Source organism: Oryzias latipes, chromosome 19 (assembly GCF_002234675.1).
Source record: "Oryzias latipes chromosome 19, ASM223467v1".
Taxonomy (NCBI): domain Eukaryota; kingdom Metazoa; phylum Chordata; class Actinopteri; order Beloniformes; family Adrianichthyidae; genus Oryzias; species Oryzias latipes.
Window position 1 is genome coordinate 3,959,029 of NC_019877.2, and position 26,249 is coordinate 3,985,277.

Genomic DNA, 26,249 nt, shown 5'->3' on the forward strand with positions numbered 1-26,249 from the left:
TTTGCAAATCAGGTGATTCTCAGTTTTTTTCATTCATATTTTTTTTCTTTATGTGAACAAATATCTGGGTGATTAATTTTTGCTTGTACTTCCTTAAAATTATTTATAAAGTAACTGTACTTTTACCAAAGTAACTTGATGCTCGGGTAGATTGGCCTTTAAAAAAACAGTTCTGCTGTTTGACCACTAGTTGGCAGCAAAGTATTTCATGAGTGAAGAATCTGCGACGACGTTTCCTTCCTCGACTGTGATCTGGACTTCCTGGATACGCGTTCCACTGTTTTCTATAGTTTTCGCGTTTTATTTAGTGGGTTTTACTTTTAAATCTTTACACACGAAGTCGGAAATTGTTACAGTAAATAATTTTTTTTTTCGAACTTCCTCATGATAACGTGAAGAGGATAACGAGGCTGGAGGAAGTGAGTGAGTTAATAAAAACACATGTTGTTCGAGTTAGCTTTTTTGGCTAATAGGTTTAAATTACTACATTATGTGTAGATTGTAGAGCTTTGTGTTTAAGTATTGGCTTTAGCTAGGATAGTTTGAAGAATGTAGACAGGCAAAAGTGTGTAAAGTCGGTTGTTTTCGTGTCTTCTCGCAGCGCCACGTCACGCATCGACAGAGGAGACTGATTTAACCCAAGGAGGTCAGAGTGAACCACCTGAAGCCTCCAGAGAGTCCAGCCGTTCGGCTTCACTTATTTATTCGGCTTTTCCCCCTCATCAAAGCGAGGCACGATAGTTATTAGGTCAAAATGACGGCGTCGAACTGGGGGCTCATCATGAACGTGGTGAACAGCATCGTTGGAGTCAGTGTGCTCACCATGCCCTTCTGCTTCAAACAGGTGGGTCACATCCAACACATCTCTGTTCTCATAAATACCCCCATCACGCAGTGGTTCTTAACCTTTGGCTCAACAGAACCCACCCTGTGGAGTTCAACCCTCCACTCGTGTCTCGTGTACATAAACACAAGCATTTCACCAGCATGCAATTTATGAATCAGAGACAGAAGAAAATAAACATTTTGCATTTTTCTAAACAAAGACAAGATGTTTATCAAACTTCAACAGTTTAGAAATTAATTTGGAATCTAAGCCTGAGGGCCAGGCATCCTCCTGCTGCTTTTTCAGATTTCCCTCCTCTATACCTTTATCTGTTCACCTGGATCAGGTGGATTTTGCTAAAATAGAGGCTGCTAGGACACAATTAGTTAGAAAATGTGCAGACGTGGAGGCCTGGAGTTTGACACTTTTATTCCTTAATTTAATTCACAGACAGAATTCTTTTTAAAGATGTTCCAACATGTATTTTACATTTAGCATTTAAGAACTTTTGGAAGTTGTTTCTCAATGACATTAGTCTGTTCATTGCAAACAAAGTCTTCTATTTAAATAAATGTTATCTCTTTGTGATTCTCACAAAAACAGGCAGTGTCCCTTCTGTTAATTTGTTGTAGATTTATGTTGGTTGGATCTGAATTTGGAAACACAAACAATGAATTAGAGGTCAGTTTTTTAACCAGTTACATGTGTCAGACTTTTTCACAACTTTAAAAAACATTTAAAAAAAAGAAAAACAAAACTACAAAACATATGTAAAAAGCTTTTGAAATGCATTTTTTCCCCCCAGAGCATCTAAGAATTACAACCTGTACTCTTGTGGTGTCACTTTGTATCGTCAAGCAGTAGCTCATGCCTGAAGACAATAGTTCAAACCCCGATAGTGGCAACTTCCTCATTTATTTAGATAAAATCAGGTTGAAGATGATTGTATCTCTGTTTTGTGTTGTGAATCTAAATGACGGATAAAACAACCTTTTTCTTTTATGAAAGATTAAACATGTAAAAGAATAAAAGGTTATACTGAAATAAAGGTGTAGCTTTTTAATAAATCTTGAATATACTGCAGACAGTTTACTCTGTTGAGTGTCCCTGATTTTGTGTGACGATTGTTGATCTCCTCTTCTTAGTGTGGGATATTTTTGGGAGCTTTGCTGCTGTTCTTATGCTCCTGGATGACCCACAAGTCTTGCATGTTCCTGGTCCACACCGCCAGCCACACTAAACGGAGGACTTATGCAGGCCTAGGTGAGCAAAAATGATCCATTTAACCACCTTTGTTCTTTATCATATAAAAAAGAATCATGCTTTTACAATAAAAACAACATTTTAGTGTCCCTGACTTAAACTTACTAGGAACCACATCTAAAGTGAATTTTATTGTAGTTATTACAGTTTGGTTTTAGTTAAAATGTAGATGATTATTTTGGTGCTTGATGTTTATGGGGATCTTCCATTCTTTTCTGCAGCATTTCATGCTTATGGGAAACCAGGAAAAACACTGGTAGAGATGAGGTGAGAAGAGTTTGCATGTTCCACAACCACATAATCTCATTTGAATGCTTGTTTTTTATTTCCTGCTAAAAAGAAATACACCAAATTTGAGGATACAAGGCTAGTTTATTTTTTCTTCTGTTTTTTCTTCTGTCTCCTTAATGACTATTGCTTTTGTCATTTTTGCTGTCCCTGCAGTATGATTGGTCTGATGTTGGGGACCTGTATTGCCTTCTACGTTGTCATTGCCGATTTGGGTTCAAATTTCTTTGCCCAGCTGCTTGGTTTGCAGGTTTGGAATTACACAAACTTTCTGATGTTTCTGTGTCACGGTTATTTTGTCATTTCTGAAGAAAAATGTAGAGTTTTTGGAGTCCGCATGTCCTTGTGTGTCTGTTCTTTGAAAAGGTAACGGGCAGTTTCCGCGTGCTGCTGCTGATCGCCGTGTCTCTGTTCATTGTGCTCCCTCTGAGCCTGCAGAGGAACATGATGGCCTCCCTTCAGTCCTTCTCGGCCATGGCTCTCATGTTTTACACCCTCTTCATGTTCACGGTGAGTCCGTTTGCACACATGCAGCCACACGGAGACAAATCAGTCATTATTGTCATTCATAGATTTAAAAAAAAAAAAAAAAAACTTTAGTTTGGCTTAAAAGCATTGTTTTCCTTCTATGCTAATTGTTTTTTGTGGATGATGATGTCCTTACAGAGAGATTTTAACTGATTCTTTGTTTATAACAGCTTGTTTTAATCTAACTTCCAGCTTTAAGGGCTCATTCTTATACTGTCTTTAAGTTTACATGCTTTTAGTGAAAATTGCGTATGAATGGAAAACTTGCTAAACTCATCATCTTATCTGCTTTCCAGTTTTTCTTGTAACAGAAAGGATTTTGAAGTGTTTCATGTAAATATTGTAGCTCTTTGTTCAGAAGTACAATCCCTGGCAAGAAAAAAAAATTACCACCATTATTAGATGATTTCTTTAAAAATGTTTTGAAGACAAAATCAAGGGTTATGCTTTTTTAATTTTTAAGGTAGGATTTCTTGTTTTTATCCAGAATATACAAACTGTAATTGCACATTTATTATTATTATTTATTCTTTTATTGTTTGACCCTGGAAGAAACCAACATCCATCTGGGAATTCTTTTTTTTTCTTTTTCTTTCACTGAACTCTTTTCTCTGTGGCTGTATCAGTTAATGAAAATACATTTTTTTTAATCTAAATTTGTCTTTGAAATGCAAGTTAAAATGATTTCTTCTTGGACAGGTAATATATTTCAATTTTTTCCCATCTATTTAGTTTATAAAAGAAGCATCATCAAAATGTTTATTTTTACTAAAATGTTTTTAAAAAATCACACATGTGATTAAAACTCTACCTGAACAGATGAATCCTGATCCTCCAACTGTGGTAATTCCATTTTTTCTTTTGCCAGGGTTTGTGAATTTCTGAGAACAACAAAGTCTTGCTCCCATTTCTAAAGAAGAACAAATCAAACTGAATCATCACAGAGTGGAAACTGCTCTTTCTGAACTGATGTAGGCTATTATTGTTGAAAGACGCATTTTCTTGGTTTAGTTTGAATATTTTCACGTTTACAGTAAAAACTTGAGGATAAATCTGTGGAAATGCATTAAAAATACAGTGTGATCATGGATTCTGAAGGTTTTTAATTTTCATCAATAATTTCTCTTCAGTAGCTGAATTTTTGAGATGTTTTAACTTAAAGTCCCACTCCAATCATCTTTTTATTTTAAAGGGTTCCCAAAGGTTTTTTCATTATGATTATGGCAAAAGCTGTCATTTTCTAGGACATAGTTTCTTCAGAGCAGCAGAAGTTCATTAGAAATTGCCCTCCGACTTGTGGGCGCGACTGTTGGCGTTGAGCAGTGATGTCCACACTTTTTGGGCATGAGAGCAACAGACAGCAGGCTCAACCGTGTAATGGTAGGAGCATGACATTTCTAAAGCGCGGCTGGCTTAACCACAGCTGGAGTGGTCCTCCGCTGCAGACCCGGCGCGCGGCGGGGCCAGTAGCGGCTTTCCGATGGCTGAAAGAATTTGCGCTCAGTGTATTTAAACACGCATGTGCAGTGACGTTTGTATCAAAGGATGTTCTATTGGCAGTTCTGCATGTCAATCATGTCACAAACTTCTATGTGAGGGTGATTATTCGCTGACAGTTTTTAAAAAAAAAATATATATTTTTTGTGGTTATCTTTGATGGCCTGCGATCTACCCACATGTCCTTCTAAATGAGAACCCCTGGAGCAGAGCAACCCCGCCCCCCTTCTTTCTCCGTTCCTGAGACTTCAGCACAGGGAGCTTGTTGCCCGCCCATTGCATATTCTACATCACAAATACAATCTTTTTTTTTACTGCTCCTGATTTACTAGGATTTGAATAAAGAAATACTCCGAATTTTGAGCTTGTCCTCCATCATGAGAAAAATGCCACTAGAGCCTGTTAAAAACACATTTTTCATTGGAGTGGGACTTTAAAACTTGGATGCTGACACAGTCCAGAGGCAGTTTCCTGCTTTATGATTGAGTTTGATTACTCTCTGAGTGTTCACGGGTTTGTACCGACATTCAAAGACCTCGATCTGCCGTTTTGACTGTGCCGATAACCTGGAATCGTGCTGCGGTGTGTCCGGCTTTAGATCCAGACCAGACCCAGCCCAGATCCCCGACCCTCTAACTGTGATGTATCTCCTTCCTTCCCTCCTGCCATCTTTCCCCTAACTTTACTCCTCTCCTCTCCTCTCTTAATTGTACCACTTTTCCTTGCTCTTCACCTCCAATTTTGTTCTTTTATCCTGTCCTGCCCCCCTCGTTCTCCTTCCTCACCGTCCAAACACCTCCTGTCCCTCCTCCCACCCACCGCTCCGTCTGCTTCCGGTGCTGTAGATAGTGCTGTCATCTCTGCGCTACGGCATAATCTCGGGCTCCTGGGTGGAGCGAGTTCACCTGTGGCGCTTCAAGGGCGTGATTCAGTGCCTGCCCATTATCGCCACAACCTTCTGCTGTCACCCGTAAGTAGACTTTGAACCCCCCCAACTGTAAGGGCAGTTGGGAGTGGAGAGCAAAGGAAGCCTAGAGTTTCTCCTGCACCTGTAAACTCCTACTTCTGCCCTCCCTTTCCTTCCATCTTCATCTCCACCTTCATTAACTGTGACGGCGCGTCTGTGTGGTGGCAGTAGCAATAAGGCAGAGGGGTTTGACAAAGTGCAGCGACGCTGTCTTCATGACCGGTGCCACACCGCCCAGAATGAGCCCGCTGGGTCAGTGTTGCAGCTGGAGGGGTCCAGGCAATAAATGGGGCAAGACACAGAAAACACATGCTGGTGAAAAGCTTGTCAAAGTCCTTCACACCACTAATTTGTATCATTATTTTGGGTCAGATTAATTACTACATTTATTTATCCAATAATTTCTTGCAAGTTTTTGTCCAGTATGGGATTTCCTGTCATTCCCCCCCCCCATCTCTTCATTGCTTTCATTTTCTGCGGTCGACGTGGGTGCAGCCGCCACCCCCACCCCACCCCGACTTGTGTTCATCTACTTTGGCTGTAACCCCCCCTCCCCATCCCCGCCTCCTTCCCCTCAGATGGTGCTGTCTTCGTTCAAACACGGGCTGCTCGGCGGCTGGTGGCTAGGGCAGGTCAATGTGGTGCGCTGGGAGGGTGTGTTTCGCTGTCTCCCCATCTGTGGGATGGCCTTCGCCTGTCAGTCGTAAGTACCCCTCACGCCCTCGCACCCGCTCAGGACGGTGTAATTAAAGGGAAAAAGAGAGTTCTTCACCACGGGGCTCATTAATTTAGAAACATCTGACAGCAGTCCTTTTAAAATATCTTGCAGAGGAATTCTTGAAGCCTTTCTGCTCCGTGATCGTGTGAATTCGGTCTTTCATTGCTGCATGTAGAAACTGAGCAGGTCCCTCTGCTGCTTGTATGCTCACCGCATTCCTTAATGCCAAAGCGAAGGGTTTGGGAAGAGTTTTGCAGCTAAAGGAAAACACGGTTGCATGCTATGTTGCAAAAGGAAGCCTTCTCTTGTGCTAATTTGTTTCATGGCTTGCTAATAAATTTAACTAAATCTGCTCCCATCAGAAGGAATCTAATACTAAAACTACTGTCTGTATGCTCTCTACTACTTTAAGGTTTAAGTGAGTTTATAAGTGAATGAAAACGTTTTTCAGAAATTGCTAAATACTTAAACGAGGCATCGAGTTTCATGTTTGTGGGGGTAACCTCCTCATTTGCTTTGGGTTCAAGTGGGACGTTTCCTGCATGACCTGTCAGAGGGGGTTTGAATGCCGGGTTAGGACGGGGTGACGTCATCCATTCTTGGTTTATTTGTGAGGTAGCAGAGCCAAGTAGGTTGATATTTCAAACTATTTTGTGGTGCAAGCACCAATTTTGGCGTAGATGTATCCTAGGTTAAAGAAAAGCATGTTAGCATGAGAAAAATCCAAAATGGGGGCTTTTTGTAAAGGTGGTGGCCATACACTCAATTGTTACAAAAATATTCAATGTCTATTTACCCGTCTCAAAAATATGAGCTGGCCATGCACCAAGTGCAGTCTTTAAACTTGAGGGGCACCTACAGAATACTACTTTATATATTCTTGTGCTTTTCTGAAAGAGGCGATCCTAAGGTACATTCATGCTGTTGGTTGGTGCTTATACCACAAAATGCACAATTATTTTAATAACTGGCTCCACCAAGATTATTAGTCAGGCCTTAGTCACATGCAACTTTACGGGGGTCGACCTGTACCGGTGCTGCAGGTTTTTGAGTCGTCTGGGCCCGTGGAGGGTACTAAAGAGAAACGGTTACATATCTAAGGGAGAGCAGGTGCTTCTGTCAGTTCCCTTGAGGCTTGTACATGAAAATGGAACGTACCATTATTATGCATGTGATAAGTGTATCGTGAAGTGTTTGTAAGGCTAATGTAAGTTACACCATCTTCAGACGTAAATGTGATGTCATACAATGCTCCTACGCCACACTGTAATCGTCAGTACGGGTGGACTCACCATTAGGCAACCCCGTTATTATTTAACTCTGTCATAATAGAACCCAAATCACTGAACTCACGTTAGACTGCTTATGTGAAAGCGTTTTAACCTCCCCCCTCCATCTGCAGCAATGGACTGTTCCGTCAGCAGCAAGTTGGTGAGAGAATGAAGAATGGGGAAAAAGGGACATAAAAGGACAGGAAAGGCAAATGAAAGTTCAGAAAATGTTCATTTTGAGTGTTTCTTTTTATCCATAGTGTACTGTTTTGTTCCATCATTCATTTCTTTAACATGTAATTTCCGTTTTTAGATGCTTATCCAAACATTTAGATTCTTGTTATTGATACAATGTAAAAGTGAAGACGTTATTCGATGGACAGAGGCCCCCAAATTGCTAGGTCTGCCATTGGTCATTGGTAAGGTGTGAGTTCTGGGTCACAGGATGCTCCAACACACTCTACACTCAAACCAGGCTGCACACAAGGAGCGCACACTTATCAAGTGAAGGGGCTCCTCACGCAGTGGGCAGGATTTGTGGGGTTGAAATAACGATTAAACCCAATCAAAACGCCTGCGTCTCACCTACTTCCCCATTACTTGCCTCTTACGTGCTGAATAAGTGTTAACTACAGCCTTTGCCCGTAGAAAAAAAAAAGTGCATTAACGTTTTAAATCAATGGGCTCACCAAGCGGTCTACGCTCTTAAAAGTTCGTGTGGGCCACCTGCATCAAGGAGGACATCCGGTGTAAAAATCTCTGCATAACCAAAGGAGCGACTCAGTGAAAGCTGATTCGCTGAGGCGACCCCTGACGGGTTCTGCCGACAGGTGAACAATGACCACTTGCGTGCCTCGTACAGGTTTTAGAATCAGAATACATTTACTGCCATTGTTGGGAAATGTGACCTTCACCACCCAATATTTCACCCTAAGGCAGCCCGTATCCACCCGGAAGGGCAGTTGGGACTGAGGCTTTAGTTAACCGGTGTTAGGGAGCGACTGCTGCCTCGAGCCGAAACGCCAATGTTAATTAGCAGAATCATGGAAAGCCAGTGAAACATTATGGTGCATCGGGCTTGTGCACGCCACCCCAGAGTGAAGAAAGTAGGGGCTTGTCGGATTTGTGTGTGTTTTTGTTCGCTGGTTTCCAGCAGCTGCGTTAACTGCAACCATTTGGCAGCGGGATTTCTTGGCCTGTGGTCAGACTGAGCCAGGCGAGCGCTCCTTTAGGCAGCAGGAAGCTCAAGCCAAGCCACTAATCAACACATTGGACTGCCGCCATCTTACAGACACACTGATGTTTTCACACGGCAATTGAACAGCTTTCAGCACATTGGGGTTTTTTATTACATTGGTGAAATGTATTTACTTTCAATTAAAACATTACTTAGCATCAGCATAATGACTGGATAAGAGCTGTCCCTGTTGGTTTTGCAGGAATTATCAAGCAGAACAGGAAAAAAAAAAGTATGAAAAATGTTTTTTTACTGTTTAGAATGAAACACTCACATGAGGATCTGAAGAAGGTATGCAGCTAAATAAACCACTTTGAAAGAGGGAATTAGTCACACAAACCAACATGCTTGGGGATTTCTGTGGAGTGATTTTTGTGTCATAATTCCAAGCGCAACACTCACAGTTTTGACGTAAAATGTAAAAAATTTTGTGTTGCCCAACAGATAATTTTTAAGTGTTCTCTTCTGCGCTCGGAAAAGAGCAGGGCACTGCGTTAAAAATGTGCCACAAAAGTCAGCCAATCACGGGTCACATGGACATGAAGGTTGATTCTGATTGGTCAGAAGTTCTTCCAATCAGCTCGTAGACTGGATCGGGTCTGTGTGCGATTGAAAGAATTTAAAGTCAAAGACTTTGTGTTGAGATTCACTAAATTAAAGTAGATTACAAAGACAAACAAGGAAATGATTTAAATGTAAAAAAACGAGGTCCAAGATAAGATAATGAGCAACTCAACATCTTCTGTTAAATATTTTAAGAATGATCTCGGACCATGTAAGACGCTCAAAAATCAAACAAAATGGAAATTCTGTATTTATTTATAGATTTAGGGAATGTTGTCACCTAAACAAGAGTCAAGGCACTAATCCAATATCAAAAGATAAATGAACTGGAAAAACTCTTTAATCAATTAGGCTTTTAGTCATAACTCTCCTTACGGGTGGACAGAAGTTGTCTATGGGAAGAAAATGGACAAACCTGTACAGGCAGGTGGCCCCCAGAAAATGCCAATGTCGTTGACGTCTCGGTGAATCCAAAGAGCATAAATATTCATGCACATGTTTTCCCTCTGAGCCTATTGTCGGCGGCTGAATGTAGTGAACACCTATGCAACATTTAAGATAGGTGAGACGCAGGCGTGTCAGATTTTTTTTTTTTTTTCAACCCCCTCCAAAACTTGCGCACTGCGCAGGGAACCCTGTTGATGCTGTTCACATGATGGGTGCGCATGCAGCCGTACTGTTAGAATTGAGGAAATTAGGCAGAGTGTAGTTTGTGTGGGCATCCCACAGTAGGCCTTATGTATCACATGTACACCCGTGCATGCAAGATATAAATAATAATATAAAACATGTCATTATGTACAATGGAAATGTGCAAATACACAAAATATAGTGTGAGAAGATATAAAAATGTCCCTCATTGTGTGCAGAATGATATGTACTGATATAAACATGTCAGATGTGCAAAAACAGCATGGAGGTAGGGAAGTGTCGACAAGTTTACATGGGATAAATACTTAAATTACCAGATAAACATATATTTAAAAATATACATTGGCATGTGCTGTAGCAAATTTTATCTGCGCATTTTGGAGTGGAGCAAAGAAGCTATTTTAGAGTCTGTTTTAGTTCTGATGCCTCTGTAGCGCCTCCCAGAGGGCAACGGGTCAAACAAGTCTGAGCCAGGATATGCACTGTCCCTGTATATAAGTATACGCCATTTACCTTATCACACACACAACAATGGTACGTTCCATTTTCATGACGTTCCTTGAGGTGGCCGTAAGAGTCTCAAGGGAACTGCAGGACATACCTGCCGCCGCTCCCCTAACCCTAACCCTCCACGAAACCCAGACAACACAAAGACCCCTTCGTGCCCGTACAGGTCAACCTTCCCCCAATATGGATGCATGTGAATAAAGCTTTATATCGGATATCCAATGGTTAAAATGGGATTAGATTCCTATTTTTTTCCCAACATTTTAATTGGGTTATTAAAAGATGAGATATTTAAAATAACCAGAACAAAGATGGACCTTTAATGACTATACCTGTGTTTTCCTACATTACAAATTAACAGAAAAGCTGCTAGAAGAAATAAATTTATAGACAAACAAATTGATTTAGATTAATTGTTACGACTCTTTGCAAATAAAAATTGATACATTTAGAGGTTTTTTTATGTACTATCAGGAAATCAGATGGTCTTTACTTTAAGTTTTCTTTTTTACTAATAATTTTGAAGGAGCCTTTATCATATTTCTTTTGTTTAAGCACATGAGTCTCTCAGCCAGGACTATTGACTTACCATTAGACGCTGCACTAACAATATATCGTTTTATTTAACCTTGGCGATCAGATTTACTGGTTTGGGGATTAAACAAGCGCCGAGGACTAGCGTGAAGAGTCGGACCTTGCTAATAAAACCAGTGTGTGTGAAAGTGAGACAATCAAGGGGGAGAACAAGAGCCCACGCCGAAGTAATGGCTCCTCGCTCGCGCTCTCATTTCTGCTCTGTGCCTCGTCCTTTGTGTGAGAGTAAGGAGGCGAACAAAAAGAGTCTGCCAAGAAAGTTTATAACGCTCTAAAACCTGTCAGGCACTTGCTGTTATATATAAAGCCAGTAAATTTGGTGTTTAATGTGCGGACGGCCCCTTCACGCGCCCACACTCCCCTTATAGCACAGAACAGGAAGTGACAGAGGAAACTTAATGGACGGCCAGCCACTCAGTCATGGGTTCAACCTCAGCCTGCCTTGACTACTGTCACCCCTTCTGCGTCGCACACCTCCAGTGAGTGCTTGTAAGCTTTTTGTACAGACACCGCCATCTTCAGCCATTCTGCATGTCCTGCCAGACTCGTAACTGCTAACTTCATGTATTTCCACCTGAAATCTGAATTGGAGGATGCTTTTGGGACTGCCTATGTAGTAAATCACGGGTTTTCAATGTGTCGCACATAGACGATTCAAACAGATCTGTTATTACTTTTGCAAGTAACTGGGGAAGTTAGTAAAACAACTCCCAAAATTAAAGTTTCTATGAGTTTTCTTCATCTTGCAGCTGTGTTTTACAATGCAAGATTGTAATAACCCCCTCCTGAGGGACTCCTCACACCACCTTGAAAACCTTTGATGAAAAAGACTGATATGAAAACTGTGAAAGAGAGGATAAAAGGGAAACAGAGTTAAGGTGTAAAGCATGTGAGGTGCTCCTCCTCCTCATCCCCAGTATGCCAGCAGTGTTGAGGAATATGTTCTGCTCCTTCCTGTTATTTGTATTTTCTTACTGGCAAACGCTCTCTGTGCCACTTTGCAGTAGTTAGCGGCGAGCTACAGATTAGTGCCCCTGGCAGCACTGCAAACAAGTCTGCGTGTTCAACAGTATACATTTTAATTTGAAATGGATTTCATGAGGGCTTACGGTAGTAAAAAAGAAAAAGAAATATTGTGGAATTAGGAACAAAGGACTCAGAACTGCAACCTGGTGGCTGAGAAAACGGTGCATCATTTGATGACCGAGCCGCACAAATGGACCCCCTTATGGCTGCTCATTAAACAACTCCACACTGCATCTTCCACTACTGTATTTGAAGTTTGCAGCTATGAAGACTGTTGTTTTGTCAGCTGCCATGCGGGGAGAAAAACCCTCACCAAACATCTGTGGGGAAGCACTGCGCTGACCTGCTGGCTGCTGGGGGATTGGGATTCGCAAGCTTTAGCTGATGATGCAGGCAGAAAAAGTGTTTTCTGGAGTAGCACGCCGAGTGTGTCTCTGTTGGGCCCCTTGTCTCTGGCAGGCAGGTGCTCCCGACCTACGACAGCCTGGAAGAGCCCTCGGTCAAACGCATGAGCACCATCTTCACCTCTGCTCTCAACGTGGTCACCGTCTTCTACATCACCGTGAGTGGATCTGCACTTTTACACCAGTGCCAGCCCTGCACGCCGTCGCATGTCGCTCTGCCCTCACCGTTGAAGCATGTGCTGGTTGTCTTCTTATTGATATTTGAGAACGTCTCTGTTTGTTTATGCATCAAAACATGCAACTAAATTCTAGATATGGCTGAAACTTAAGAAAGAAAACTTAAAAATAAAAAAAGTCAGTAATTTATCCAAAACATCTATTAATTAGAAATGTTTAAGTGGAAAATATTGATGGCTTATTCACAAATAAGCACATTTTCAAATTGATGCGAATGTCAAATCCCCAAACTGTTGGCAGAAATTGAAAAACCAGGATAGAAAAGCTAGAAAAGGAACTTTTGAGGATCATTGGTGTCAGGATTGCAACACAAATTGCTATAAAAGGGATTTTCACTGGTATAAAAATTGGTGTTTAAAAACTTTAACCTGCAAAGATTTACAAAATGTTATTGTCTGCAGTGCAAAACCAGACTTCAAAAAAACTAAAGGAATCCCTGTGTGTAAGGGACAAGCTCAAAGACCAACAGTCTTCAGTTTTTATGTACCAACACTGATCAGTTTTAACCTGAAAGGTATTTTTTTGGTCATTTGTCAAAGTTTGAGTCCACAGAGTTTATTCTTTTTTTGCCTTTTGTCCGCCTCTCTGTTACCCAGGTGGGCTTCTTTGGCTACGTCAGCTTCACCGACAACATCGCGGGCAACGTGCTGATGAACTTTCCATCAAACCTGGTGACGGAGATGATCCGCGTTGGGTTTATGATGTCTGTGGCTGTTGGATTTCCCATGATGATCCTGCCCTGCCGGCAGGCCATCAACACCATGCTTTTTGAGCAGCAGGTGAGCGTAAAATAACACCTGGACTCCATGCAGAGTCGGTAGAAGCTGTGAAAACCTCTCAGATCTGGAGAGGATGTCACGGTTTTCATATTTCTAAAAACATAGAAACCGATTCAACATGAAAATGCGCGGACTGTGTTTCTGAATTGTGGATAAAAGGTTTGTGTGTAACTGAACATTTAGGTTGAACATTTAAGTGTTATTTCCTTTTTTAGATTACGTTTTAAAATAGTTAAACTACATTCACTGGCCGCTTAATTAGGGACACTTTGCTCGTATCTTTTGCCGTCAGAACTGCCTTAATCCTTCATGGCATAGACTCACCAAGGTACTGGAAACATGTCTGAGAGTTTGGTCCATATTGACATGACAGCATCCGATTTGTCGGCTGCACATTCTCTGTGGAGTTCATTTGAGTCCAGTGAACTCATTGTCATGTTGAAGAAACCAGTCTGAGAGGATTCCAGCCTTATGACATGGCTCCTTATCCTGGAACTGGTCATAAAGGGATGGACATGGTCAGCAACCACATTCAGGTCTTCTGCTGCTGTAGTCCATCTGCTTCAAGGTTGGACGTGTTGTGCGTTCAGAGCCGAGCTTCTGCAGACCTCGGTTGGAACCAGCGGTTCTTTGAGTTCCTGTTGTGTTTCGATCAGCTGGAACCAGTCTGACCATTCTCCTCTGACATCAACACAGCATTTCTGCCCACAGAACTGCTGCTCACTGGATATTTTCTCTCTTTCTAACCATTCTCTGTAAACCCCAGTTGACCAGCAGTTTCTGAAATACTCAGTCCAGCCCGTCTGACACCAACAACCACGCCACATTTAAAGTCACAAGCTTCCACTTTGACACTTATGTGTTATGGGAAAACCTATATCACATTTGAATGGTTACTACACCAAATCTAGTGTACAGATAAAGTTTAAAGCATCTGCAGATATTTTACAGTGGATGGAGATAAACGTTACCCTCAAAAGTTAAGGAAAGGTACAGAAAAAAACAGTCATCAGACGCCCGCATCAGCCTTGTACAGATTGGTCCGTGACAATTTTGTCTAACATGAAATGCCTGAAAAAAATTGGAAACAACTGCTCTAGCTAAGAAACGCCCGCCACTTTCTTTTGTAAACAAAAGAGCACTTTTAGATTGTTTTAGAAAGTCTCCATAAAAACAAATGCTGTTTGCTATCTAACATGTATGTTTAGATTTTTTTCTCCTCGTCTGTCTCCACCTTAATCCAAATTGTAGTTTAAAGAAAACCAAGAATCTGTGAACTTCTGTTGATGATCTGCACGTCTTCAGCTTCACAGTTGGAAAAATGTCAGGAAAAAAATGTCTCCCCCCTCCCTCCAATCTCGACTTCCTCTATCTCCATCCTACAGCAGAAAGATGGGACATTTGCTGCTGGGGGCTACATGCCCCCCCTGCGCTTCAAGATGATCACCCTCTGCATCGTTTTCGGCACCATGCTGGGAGGCATTCTCATCCCCAACGGTACTTCCCACAAGCATGCATGTATGGCGACGACTGGACTAACATTATGCGTGTGTGGGGTGCATGTGCCCCTTTATGTGGGCGGGGCAGCTGGGGAGCTTTACGATGTGTGTGAATGTGACTTTATGAGTCAGTGACTGTCACACTCCAACACAGTCCTTAAATCAGGGCCCTTACTTTTATCGCCCCTTCGGCGGGCTGACAGGTAGATGGGGCTATTATTCTCCCAGACGCCGTCTCACACTCTCCGTCATACAAACACAGGTCCGTGCACACACACCAATATTGGCTCTCTGTCATTCTCTGAGTTGGGACCCCTCCTACAAACGGCTCCAAAATGGTGGAGATGTTAAGGTCGGCGTTAGTTTACATTCGTCTTTTGTCTGGTTTTCTCTGCTTTTTTTTGTTCAACTTTTGATTCGGCAAGCATGGGAGCAGACATAAAGTGGGTCTTTGTGGATCTAATCAGACTAATAGACTGAGCAGAAAAGAAGGGGGGGACCCCAGGGAGATCAGATAGTAAATCTGAGGAGCACAATATGGAGTCCATCCTCTGGATGAACCATGGCGTCTGGGCCGGATGCCCGCCAGATCCATTGACCGTATATGAGAACTGGACTGAGTGACACCCTCAGATTCCAAACAGGAAGTGGTACCAATAAGCCAAAATCCTATAGACCTCTATAGAGAAATAAACAGCTATTAGTCAATCATTCTATTTTTCAGAATAAACATTCTTGCTCTGATACCCTTAATAAGAATAGAAGAGAATAGAAATGTATTGATCCCACAGAGGGGGGACTTCATCATTTTACCATAACCCTTTTTAAAAACTGCAGAAAGATGGTAAAGAACTATAAATATCCACTCAAAAATGAATCAGAACAATAATTATGGTCCAGCATTTATAAAGCGTTCTAGCATCTAATCGCTGTCTGGAAGATAGATCTGCAGAAGCGCTCCTTCCTGCAGCGAGGTGCTAGTTTCTGACTGAAGGAGCTCCTCATGCAGAGGAGGAAGATGAAGAGGATTGTCCATGATGGATTCCAGTTTGTGTTGCATCCTCCTCTCACCCACCAGTCACAGACTCATCCCAGCATGGAGCCGGATCTCTGCGCCAGTTTGTCGTCTTCCTGTTCCCATCAGTGCACCCCCCCCCCCTCCCCCCCAGCAGCTCTCTCCGTAGAAGAAAGCAGGAAAAACTCAAACTCTGACGGACCTAAGTTTCCCCAGCCTCTCCTGCAATCTCCGATCCCATTTTGTTGTTGCCTAGTGTCGACAGCTGATCGTGTTAGACGAAGCACCTGTAGACTCGGAAAGTGGGGAAAAATAGTCGAAAAAGTTACGCCGCTGCACTCATTACATGTTAAAAGAAAGTCCATGTCTGTCAAATACAGTTTACTAAAGGCCCGTACACACCGGGACGAATATTCGCCAGGCGTTATTCGCCAGCGTTTTTCGCCACGTTTTTTGTGTTCACACCCAGGCGATTTTCGCTGACGATGAGTGGAGTGAACATGCAATTTCATTCCCTGACATTAGATGGCGCTTAATGTAAAACAGAAATACTCCTGTACACAAGGTGGCGCTGCGCAACTTTACGCTTCTTAAAGTCGCTTTTCACTCAGAAGAAGAGAGCAAGTATTTACACGCTTGTCAGAATCATACAAAGAAAACATGAATATTTCAAGCACCAGTAGCTCCAACTGGTGCTTGGTTCGGGGATATTTAAGAATGTCCGTCATTATTGCTTCGCGGCAGTGTAGACGCTACTTGGCGTCTATCTTCTTCGCTGGTATGTGTGCTCAGCAAGGCAGTTTTGTGTTTGAGCGCCCCCAAGTTGTGTTTTACTGTAACTTCAGAAGCTCCAGACACGTGAGCAAAAGCGCCGTTCTCATTGGTCGAGTAGATTTCGACGCGACGCGTCGAAAAAAAAAAAACGAACCCGAGGCGTTTTTTTTTTTTGACGCTTTAACGCCTGGCGTTTTTTCGGGTCGGTGTGCACACTCTCGTTGGTGCCCTTTGTTTAGTCACGAGGCGTTAAACGTCGGCGAAAATCGCCGGCGAAATTCGTCCCGGTGTGAACAGGCCTTAACGAGAGAAAAACAAACGGGAAAACACGGAGCTATGGTTGATGGCAGCTTACCGTGTTGCCACTTGTTAAATAAAAAATAAGGTCTTGCTAGTCCTAGTCCCCCCCCCCCCCCCCCAAGATATTTTTTCTGTATTGCAAGTTGTTTAATAAATAAAAATTGAACCAATCACTGATGTCGTCTGACTCAACATGGGGTCCATATCGCGAAAAAATGGCGACTGAATTGACTTAACTTTATTGGAGCCAGAAATAAGCCATTTTCTATGGGTCACACTTGCTCAGTCCAGTTCTCGTATACAGTCAATTGGGAGATTGTGTGTGTGGACGGGAGTGGTGCTGGTCGGGGGGCGGTGCTACACTTGTTTAAAGATCCCCCCCCCCCCCTCAGTGGAAACCATTTTGGGTCTGACTGGAGCCACCATGGGGAGCCTCATATGCTTCATCTGTCCTGCTCTCATCTACAAGAAAATCCAGAAGAGCGGCGTCGTCTCCCAGGTGACGGATCTGCTCTGTCCCTCAGCCTGTGTGCTCAAAATCTGTCCGCTTGCTTTTATTGGCGGCTCATGCATCTGCTCCATCTGTACTCTCCAGCTGGTGCTCTTTGTTGGCCTGGGAATCCTGCTCATCAGCACCTTCACCACCCTGTCAATTTCCGCCGGCACCCCTGGCTACAAGGTCCGACCTCCTCCCCCTCCGGCACGCGTCAAAAGCAACGCGCCTCTTCCAGACCTTCCTGAAGTGCACGGTAAAGATCATGACTTTCCCTAATGTCTGGCAGACACTTACCCACTTGATGGACTGTAAATGAAAGTGGTTTACTAATGAGCCATGGAAACATTTACGTACCGGAGCAGAGATTGGCTGCAGCGTGTTAGACTGGGACAGTGTCGCCACACGCAATTATATCATGTAAAACGCAGCGGCGCAACGAGAGATGTGTTTGTTTTCAAAGTCATGGACTGCGCCCCGAATGATGGCAGTCAGGAAAATGTGAAGCAGAAGCAAAAAGGGGCCTGCCAGACTAAAACAAAGGCAGAAAAGAAAGGAGTCTTTTTATCTCGCTGAGAAGGAAAAGATGGAGACAGACGGGGTGAGTGATAGACGGGCAGCCAGGGTGAGGAGATAACCTCTTGATAATATCTGAAAGCAGCGCTCGGTGCTTGACATTGATGAGGTGAGATTGATGCCCTTCAAACTCCAGCAATTTTTCTCCACCGCTCTGCCTATGTTAATTTCTCCTGCCACCCCCCCAGTGATGAAAGTCTTCCGGGAATTCCCGGAAATCCGGGTTTTTGAGCAAACCGAACGTACTTTCCGGGAAATAAAGACCTGATCTCTACGGACAAATCGCTTTCCGGATTAGAAAATGGTCTGAAATCAGCTAATTTTAGCTTTATTTTCTATATTTCTCCGCAGATCGCTTCCTCTATGGTCGTGGCCATCTTTCGTCTTCCCGGCCTAATTGACCAATGACGGGACGTTTTAGTTGCTTTCGGATGCGTCGACGGGTCTGATTGGCTCTGTCTGCACCACGTGGTCAGCGTGACTCGCTTCCCTAGAGACCAAAACTGGCGGACCCACGCTAAACTTTCACAAACACATGAGTTTGCGATCAAATTTGTGTTAAAATAATGGCAGGCATCGTCATTATTGAGCGTGGTCACGACCTCAGTTGTGAGAAGACGATAAAAAACAAATTGAAGTGGTCTTGGCTGGAAAAAAAAAAAAGATTTTTAAGGTAGTGTAGGTCAAATACTTTTTTGTGTAAAATAATCTCAAAACCACATTTTGAAATAATTTCAATTTTAGTTTTGAGTTTCAGTTTTTATTTTGAATACATTTCTCTATCTAATTTATTTGTATTTCCTAATTACCATGATTTAGTTCAGTATAGTTAACATTAATTATAAGTATTTGATGGTTTGGACCCGCACTCCCTTAAAAAATAATGTTTACAATGTTTAGTTTAGTTGGTATGTTTGTTTTGATATTTCCCAGATTACTTAGTATTGGTGTTAAAGAATTGATGTATTATGTTATAGAATTATAGTTTAAAGCAGATCCCATATTTTGATGTAATTATAGTTTGAGAAAACAGTGCAAGTGGATGTTGTACATCAGTCATTTCTAAAGCAGAAATAATGTATAAATAACTGAGGTATTTTCATAGAATATCATAGTTACTGGTGTTCTTTTTGCCATTTGGGGCTTTGATGTTACTATATTTTAGCAATTGTATGTTTTGCAGCTTTAAGGAAAAGCGTAGATTGTAGGATTGTGTTACTTTGAGCAATTTTCCAAATTCTTTTTTAGGACCAGCAAGTCCTTAATGGAGAGTCAAACTAGGGGTTTGAATGAAAAATCATGATGCTCCAATTAGTCTTAGTTTCTTGATAAAGAAGTGAATAACTAGCTGCCAGAATGCACCAGAATGCATCTAAGACCACGTATTTTTCCAAAATTTCGCTCTGTGCCCGCCATATCGCTCAAAGAAAAGTTCAGGGATTTTTTCCTTGCCTGACTTTCATCACTGCCCCCACTCCTCCTTAAAATACATCGTCTTCACCTCCTTCTCCTCTGTATTCTGCATTGATGAGGCTTACAAGTGAAGCATTTGGACTATTTTGGAGAAAGAAAAGGACGCCTAAGGGATCCTTACCCTCACCTTTCACTAATTCCTTTTTCTCTTGTGGGTTTTCTTTTATTTATGGCGAAATTATGCCTTCATTCGTTTTTTTTAATTCAGATTAACAGACTGCGTCTTTTTATCCTAATTTGTCTTCAATTATCCGATTTTCCTTATTTCTTAGATTATTTTCAAATGTGGCGTTTGGTGCCACCTAGTGGATGATTCAGTCTAAAATCAGCATTTGATTTTCTCAAACTCTCCAATAGTTGGCTGATGGAAATTTCCAGACGAGAAGAATTTGAATTTAGTGTCATGAAAGTCAAAATCTTTAGTCGTCTGTACTAAAGTTTGTCAGTTCTCTCTCATGTTCAGCATCTTCTTCAAAGTTCTGTCAATTGGAAACTAGATTCCTCATCTGATTTTTTTAAAGTGTTTGACCAGGATTACATGAAAGCACAAAGCTGCAGTGTTCACACAAAGACTGTTAACTTTTCCTCCCTAAAGATTTTCTGGTTAGTTTTAGTTTAACAAAAAGACTATGGGGTCAAATCAACATCGTCCCGTGGGCCAGATGCGGCCCCGCATTCCATTTTCCACCGGCCCGCAGGCACAAATCAACAATATAAACTATATAAAATCTTGAGTGCACTATTTCTTTATAGGGTTAGCTAAATTACTTTTTAAGGCCTTGTAAACCTGTGGCAACACTGTCGTGCAACATTTCTGTGACACTTTCTAGCTAATTTCTAAAATGTCTGCGGTAAATTGACCGTGTGGAAACTGCTCAGTGAAATATGAAAACAGCTCTCTGCCTCATATGCCAAGATTGTAGCTGTTTTTAAGGACTTCAAAAATGAAGCAGTTTTATAGAAAACTATTTTTTTTCCTATAATTATTTTGCAAAACTTACGTTTAGTCATCAAAACTCTAGAGTTTCTCCAACCGTTCTGTGTTCTTCCACACAGACAAGTCTGCAGTTAATAAGCCAGTGGATATAAAGAAGCCTGATCCTTTACCTGTGGGGGGTGGAGACCCCGCAGAGAGGGGTCAGGCTGAGCCCCCGCAGATCAAAGGACCTCTTGAATCATCTGAGAAGGAGAAAAAGGAGGAGGACACCTTGCAGCTAGACCGCCCAGATGCTGGTTAGAACCTGCTCCGTGTCTGGAACAATAAGTGCATGTTGAACGATGTCGAGTCAGTTTCATGTCTTGGCGCAGGTGTTGCCGTGCCAGAGGGAGATGCACATCGCCACGAGCCACCCATTCCTCATGATAAGGTCCAGGTAGACTCCAGGAAGAATGATGAAGAGCTGGCGGAGGACAAGATTCAGCAGCAGCAGCAGCAGCCTCCCCTTCCTGAAGGAGGTGTCCAGGAAGGTGTCCACGTGAAAGAAAACCTTGGAAATCCTCCGAAGGCGGCTGACAAAGACGATAAGCGGGACGACAGAGCCGTCCAGGCTGCTGTGGAGAAAGACAAAATGGAACCAGATGGCCGGGTCAAGTCCAGTGAGGTGCTGGAGAAGCCTGCTGACAAGAAGCAAGACGAAGCTTCCCGAAAAGAGGAGGCCGTTAAAGAGCCTGGAGCTGTAAAGGCAGGCGGAGCGGCCAATCAGGCTGCAGTGGAAGTGGGAGAAGCGGGCAGACGTCCTGAGGAGGCTGGAAAAGGTTGAATATTCTGGTTACGTCCAGCAGTAACCCAAAATGCAGTACTGACTTGTGTTCTCCGTTTTGTTCAGCTCCGCCCCCTGAAGGAGAGCAACGCGGTGAGGCTGTGGAGAACAAAGACGCGGCAGACGAGAAGATGGACGGTGAGTGAGTGAGGCCAACTGAGGCTGAAAACGGGAAAACCAGTGATTTAAAACGTGTGAAAGTTAGTGAAAGTCCCCTATGAGGCAGAGTTCTCTCTACCAAATATTGCAGTTCTGCTCTGGTCTTCTTATCCTTGCATGTTTTACATTTGGCGGTCTTTTTGTGACGTACTGGGTTTCTCCAACCCCTGGTGCTTTTATCGCTCTTTGTTGGCTGGTCGACTTTCATATTCCTATGTTTACTTTTGCTCTTTCTCCTCTATCCTCTTTTTATCTTCATTTTCTCTGCTGGACTCGAACCGCAGTGATTAAAAAGCTGGTTGCAGGTATGAATTTTTCTCTTGGCTTTTTCTCCTCTTTGTAAAAATGTATGGCTTATGCCGCTTTTCTTAAAAATCCATGTTTCAGTGCAGAAACCTAAACCTATAATGTGAAGCTGCAGAACAAAATCCACATTTTCTCACCACTCCATTCTTCCAGGGGTGGTTTTAACTTCCTTCCCCCCCCCCTGTTTTTGTGTGTTAATCTTCCTGCAGAGGGTCAGATGGACCATGCCATGCTGCTGCAGGTGATCAAGGAGCAACAAGAGCAACAGAAGAGGCTCCTGGACCAGCAGGAGAAGCTGCTGGCCGTCATAGAAGAGCAGCACAAAGAAATCCACCAGAAGCAGCCTGCTGGTGTGTTCATGTCCTCAGCTTCTGTCAGATGTCATTGATGGGGCTGTCGTGCCATTCATTATTTTGTGCGAAATAATTAACATGCAACTAATTATTCTAATTAAATCTATTTTTACAATTATTTTAAACTTAAAAATACTCATTTTGAGCCGTTTTCATTAAAATTCCTGACATTGCGGCTCAGCAAAAGATAAAATTACATCTAAAAAACTGGCTTTCCTTATATAACAGACTTCCAACCTTTACTTTTACACCAACAAGGGATTTTTTTTATCTATCTCGAACAATATTTATTAAAGCGTCTCAAATTGGAATCAGATTAACACGAAAAATATTTTGATATTCCTGGTATTCTTTAGACCAATTTGGTGAAATTTAAAATGTCACAGTGGTTGAAAAGCACTGGTCTACAGCCAATCAGAATGCAGAACAGTGCGCTGTAAAAAACAAACAAAATAAAAGCATGCAAAATTGCTCTTAAATAATTCTGCGAAACCATGAAAGGTGAACTGCAACATAGCGAGGGAACATTGTATATCTGAATTTTTTAGAAGAATGAGAGGAAGTTTTGCCTTTTAGACCTTAAAGTTTTTCTCTTTAAGTAAACATTTTATGAAGTGAAAATTTCCTCATTCAATAAAGGACCATTTCTAAAAGGCACATCTGTTTTGTGCCCACCAGCGAATGACACCTGTGGTTTGATTTCATGATATCTGCCTCAAAAGACGTTAATTATATACGTTCATTGGCTGCCTTTCAGCTGCTTCTAGCTTCTTTTTCATGGCATTTGGCCTCATCGCTATTGGAGTGAGAGCTTGAGCACGCGTGACGGCAGAATTTTGAACATTGGGTGAGAATGCAAGATGCTGATTTAATTTGAGGCTGAATTTTCTTATTTCAAGGTGCTGATGGTGAGGCGGAGAAGGCTTCAGAAGGAGGCGCAGCCAAAGTTAAGGAGTCTGGAGATCTAAAGGTACCTGGAGCCCCACAGCCTGAGGGGGGCGATGCTCACCCTGTGGATGCAGGGGTTCAAGTCAGGGATGCTGAGGAAGCGGCTCAGAAAGAAAGCGCTGGTCTTGTACCTGGAGGAGATTCTCAGAAGCAGAGTGAGTTGGGGGCGAGGGGAGTGCCACAAATACCTCCCGATCAGCCAAAAAATGACCAGGCAGCTCAGGTGAAAGAAGAAAGAAGCATTGATGCAGAGAAGGAGGCCCTTGAAAAACATAAAGGAGAGAGTCTGGAGAAGGAACAGCAGGAGAAAGAGCTAAAGGAAAAGCTCGAGAGAGAAAAGGAGCTGGAAAGAATTCAGAAAGAAAAGGAGGCGCTGGAAAGACAAAAGGAGCTGGAAAGAATTCAGAAAGAAAAGGAGGCGCTGGAGAGGTTGGAAAAAGAACGACTTGAAAAAGAGAAACAGGAAAAGGTGCAGCAGAAGCTAGAAAAGGAAAAAGCAGAGAGTGAAATCAAGGTAGAGGGAGTTCAAGCCAGGGTCGATCCAGAAGAGCTGGAAAAGGAGAAAAGAGAGAAGCTGCTCAGAGAGCAGGAGCTGGAGAGAAAACGAGAGGATCTTCAAAGAGCAGAGAAGGAAATGATGAAAGCAAAGGAGGAACCGAAGGCACAGGAAGGTGAGGAGAGGCTGCATCCAGTCATAGAAGCCAAAAATGAGAAGGATTCTGCACAGGGAGGTGAAGCAAAAGACGGTCAAGCTCTGAAGAAAAACGGTCGAGACCTCAAGGAGCAACCGGTCCCAGAAGGAGGTGAAGATTCCCACAAATTGCAGGCGGAGAAGGGGAGGGACCAGGGAGCCGTGGATCTGAGGCGGCGGCGTAGAGCGCTGCAACCCAGAGACGCCGAAGCCCCTCTGGACGAATCCGCCGCTGCCGCCAGGGTCCGTGGACTGGAGCCTCTGCTGGAGCTGGGGGGCGCAGACCTGCACGCAGCCCTGGAGGAGCAGCTGGTGGCCGGGGCCATGGTGCACTCACGGCAGATTAAACAAGCCCCAGAGGATGATGGGACCAAATGAGACAAACCCCCCAACGTCGTTGCCTTATGCTCTTTCCAGCAGAATGGCTGGAGACCGAGAACGCTTAGATGCTGTGTATTCTGAAGACAATCCAAAGAGAAACGATGTAAATATTAACTTATTTTAAGTTACAATGGAGAAGGGGTCAACATTAAAATGTAAATACATCTATGCAAATCCTATTAAAGGTGTATTTTTATTGAGCAAATGTTATATTTAGTGTTTGGTTGAGGTTTTTGTGTGTTTCTTATTTGCTGAAGTTGTAAATGTGGATTTTTTTTTAAATACTCAGTTTCATGCTGGAGCTAAAATACACATGTTGTAGCCTTAAGGTTTAAGAAAAACTGCTCATTTGGACTGAATCTGAATTTCTCAATCATTTTCTTAGTATTTATTCCTAGTTGATGTCTTAGTGCCTTCTTGGTCCGGATGCTGCAGCTTCAAACCCTTTTATTTATATATTAAAAAAAAACTCTGAAATATTTTGATGTTCCAAAACAACTTTTTAGAAATTTTCTTTATTTGTTAGAGGTTCAACATTCCAGATCTTGACTTTGTCCAAAAGTATTTTTCTATGTGCAATTTATTTCTGTACATAAGACCTAATAAAATATCAACCACTGGTTAATGTTTACAGCATATACAGTTACTTTCCAGCTCCACAGAACTGCATCAGGTAAAATATTGACAGGAATCAGGGATTAGAATAAGAATAAATGATTCCACATGCGGGTTTTCAGGCTGGTTTCTCCTCTTATTTATTTGTTGTCATCTGCCGTGACGTTTGGCCTGAAAAACAGAACCGGATAAATGATTATCCATCACAAGCATCCGTCCAAACCAGCAGGAAGATTTCTTCCTGATGCTTACAGCCTTCACAAAGCAGGTCTTTAGAGCCTCAAACTCTTTGGCACACAGGTCCTTCTTCAGCTCTTGTCTGCCTGCCGTTGTTGCTGCGACACACTTTCCATACGCTGCAGCCTGCAACACAACAGCTTTGTATTAAGAAAAACAAATCTCACCAAAAAGAATAAAATTACACAAATATGGACGGTACAAAGTTTTCTTGAATTAGTTTTCCTGTAAATATTTTTTTGTTAAATACTGAAAATCTAACTTATTTGTGCAAACAAACTTTTACATGTCTCCAAGATTTATACTTTAATGCAAATGGAGTTGAACCTTTATAATTATATTTTTAAACGTAAAAATATGTTTTAACATCGAGAATTTTGTATAGAAATATAAAAAAATAATAGCATACCTCTAATGAGTGTCAGAATTTTAATTTTGTAGTTAGATGAACTGCTTTCCATCTATGAAACATGGTGGTGGTTGCATCATAATTTGAGTTCCTATTTACACCTGAACTTAAACAGATACTAAAGTATTTTTCAGTATCAAATAATTCCCAATGAATTAGGGGCTCAATAAATATTCTAAAAGAGGAGTGCATGAAATGACAATTTCACACATAAATGTTCACATTTGTAACCCCAGCTGTGGTAAAACAGCTGGAAAATGCAAAGTAGAGGTTTTTATAGTCAACAGGCCAGAATGATCAGCAGTTATCTCGCAAATCTTTAGTCTCAAATTGTGCAAAACAAAGCTAGAATCCAAGAAAACAGACAAAATAATGCCACTCTTCTACTGATGCGATATTTAGTCACCCAAAACAGTTTGTTTATTATTGCATATTTATGTACTGAATATTTTAACCAAAATAAGATTAAGATGAAAAATACTAATTTGAGAAGGCTCACCTCGTCGGCACACTTTGAAAAGATGTCGCTGAAATTTCTCATTTTCTCCCGGCTTCTGGTCCAAACATTTGAGCCCGACATGCTGCTATATGCATCTATGTCTTTAAACCTTAAAACACATATAGGCTTTTATTTGAGTATTAGATTAGGAATCTTAGAGCATGTTTACGAGGAAAAAATGTCATAAAAAAGGCTTAAAATTCGTGTAAACTACGGGTAGCGCCATTTTGATGACCCTGTCATTTAAAACCTTCCCTTTCTACATTTTTAGATATTATGATTGGCTTATATTGCTGTCAATCTAAAGTGGGTGACTCCCCTCGCAGTATCTGATTCGTTGTCATCCAGTTTAAGGCGTGCCAATATCCGCCAATGAACGTAGAGGAGGACTCAAAGTAATGAGG

At 42.1% G+C, this 26,249-nt stretch overlaps 2 protein-coding genes across 5 annotated transcripts; one reads left to right on the forward strand and one right to left on the reverse strand.

Annotated features, from left to right (window-relative positions):
* Positions 1-233: 233 nt before the first annotated feature.
* slc38a10 (solute carrier family 38 member 10) lies at positions 234-24,707 on the forward strand. 4 transcript variants are annotated; one of them, XM_023949739.1, is made up of 18 exons: positions 234-423; positions 602-844; positions 1,972-2,089; positions 2,311-2,356; positions 2,534-2,627; positions 2,744-2,887; positions 5,248-5,372; positions 12,397-12,499; positions 13,175-13,357; positions 14,743-14,854; positions 17,338-17,444; positions 17,541-17,694; positions 20,544-20,720; positions 20,796-21,242; positions 21,314-21,385; positions 21,691-21,711; positions 21,922-22,062; positions 22,965-24,707. In XM_023949739.1, the coding sequence occupies exons 2-18, from the start codon at positions 755-757 to the stop codon at positions 24,080-24,082; spliced, it is 3,252 nt and encodes a 1,083-aa protein (XP_023805507.1). In that variant the 5' UTR covers positions 234-423; positions 602-754; the 3' UTR covers positions 24,083-24,707. The 4 variants fall into 4 exon arrangements, with proteins under 4 accessions (XP_023805507.1, XP_023805506.1, XP_023805508.1 ...); XM_023949738.1 differs by having other exon boundaries at positions 234-419; XM_023949740.1 differs by lacking the exon at positions 5,248-5,372 and adding an exon at positions 5,948-6,072 and having other exon boundaries at positions 234-419.
* On the reverse strand, positions 24,565-26,101 carry ndufaf8 (NADH:ubiquinone oxidoreductase complex assembly factor 8). Its single transcript, XM_004080163.4, has 3 exons — positions 25,846-26,101; positions 24,953-25,063; positions 24,565-24,871 (listed from the first exon to the last, which is right to left on the reverse strand). Exons 1-3 carry the CDS (start codon positions 25,924-25,926, stop codon positions 24,851-24,853), a joined length of 213 nt encoding a protein of 70 aa, XP_004080211.1. The 5' UTR covers positions 25,927-26,101; the 3' UTR covers positions 24,565-24,850.
* Between the last annotated feature and the right edge of the window lie 148 nt (positions 26,102-26,249).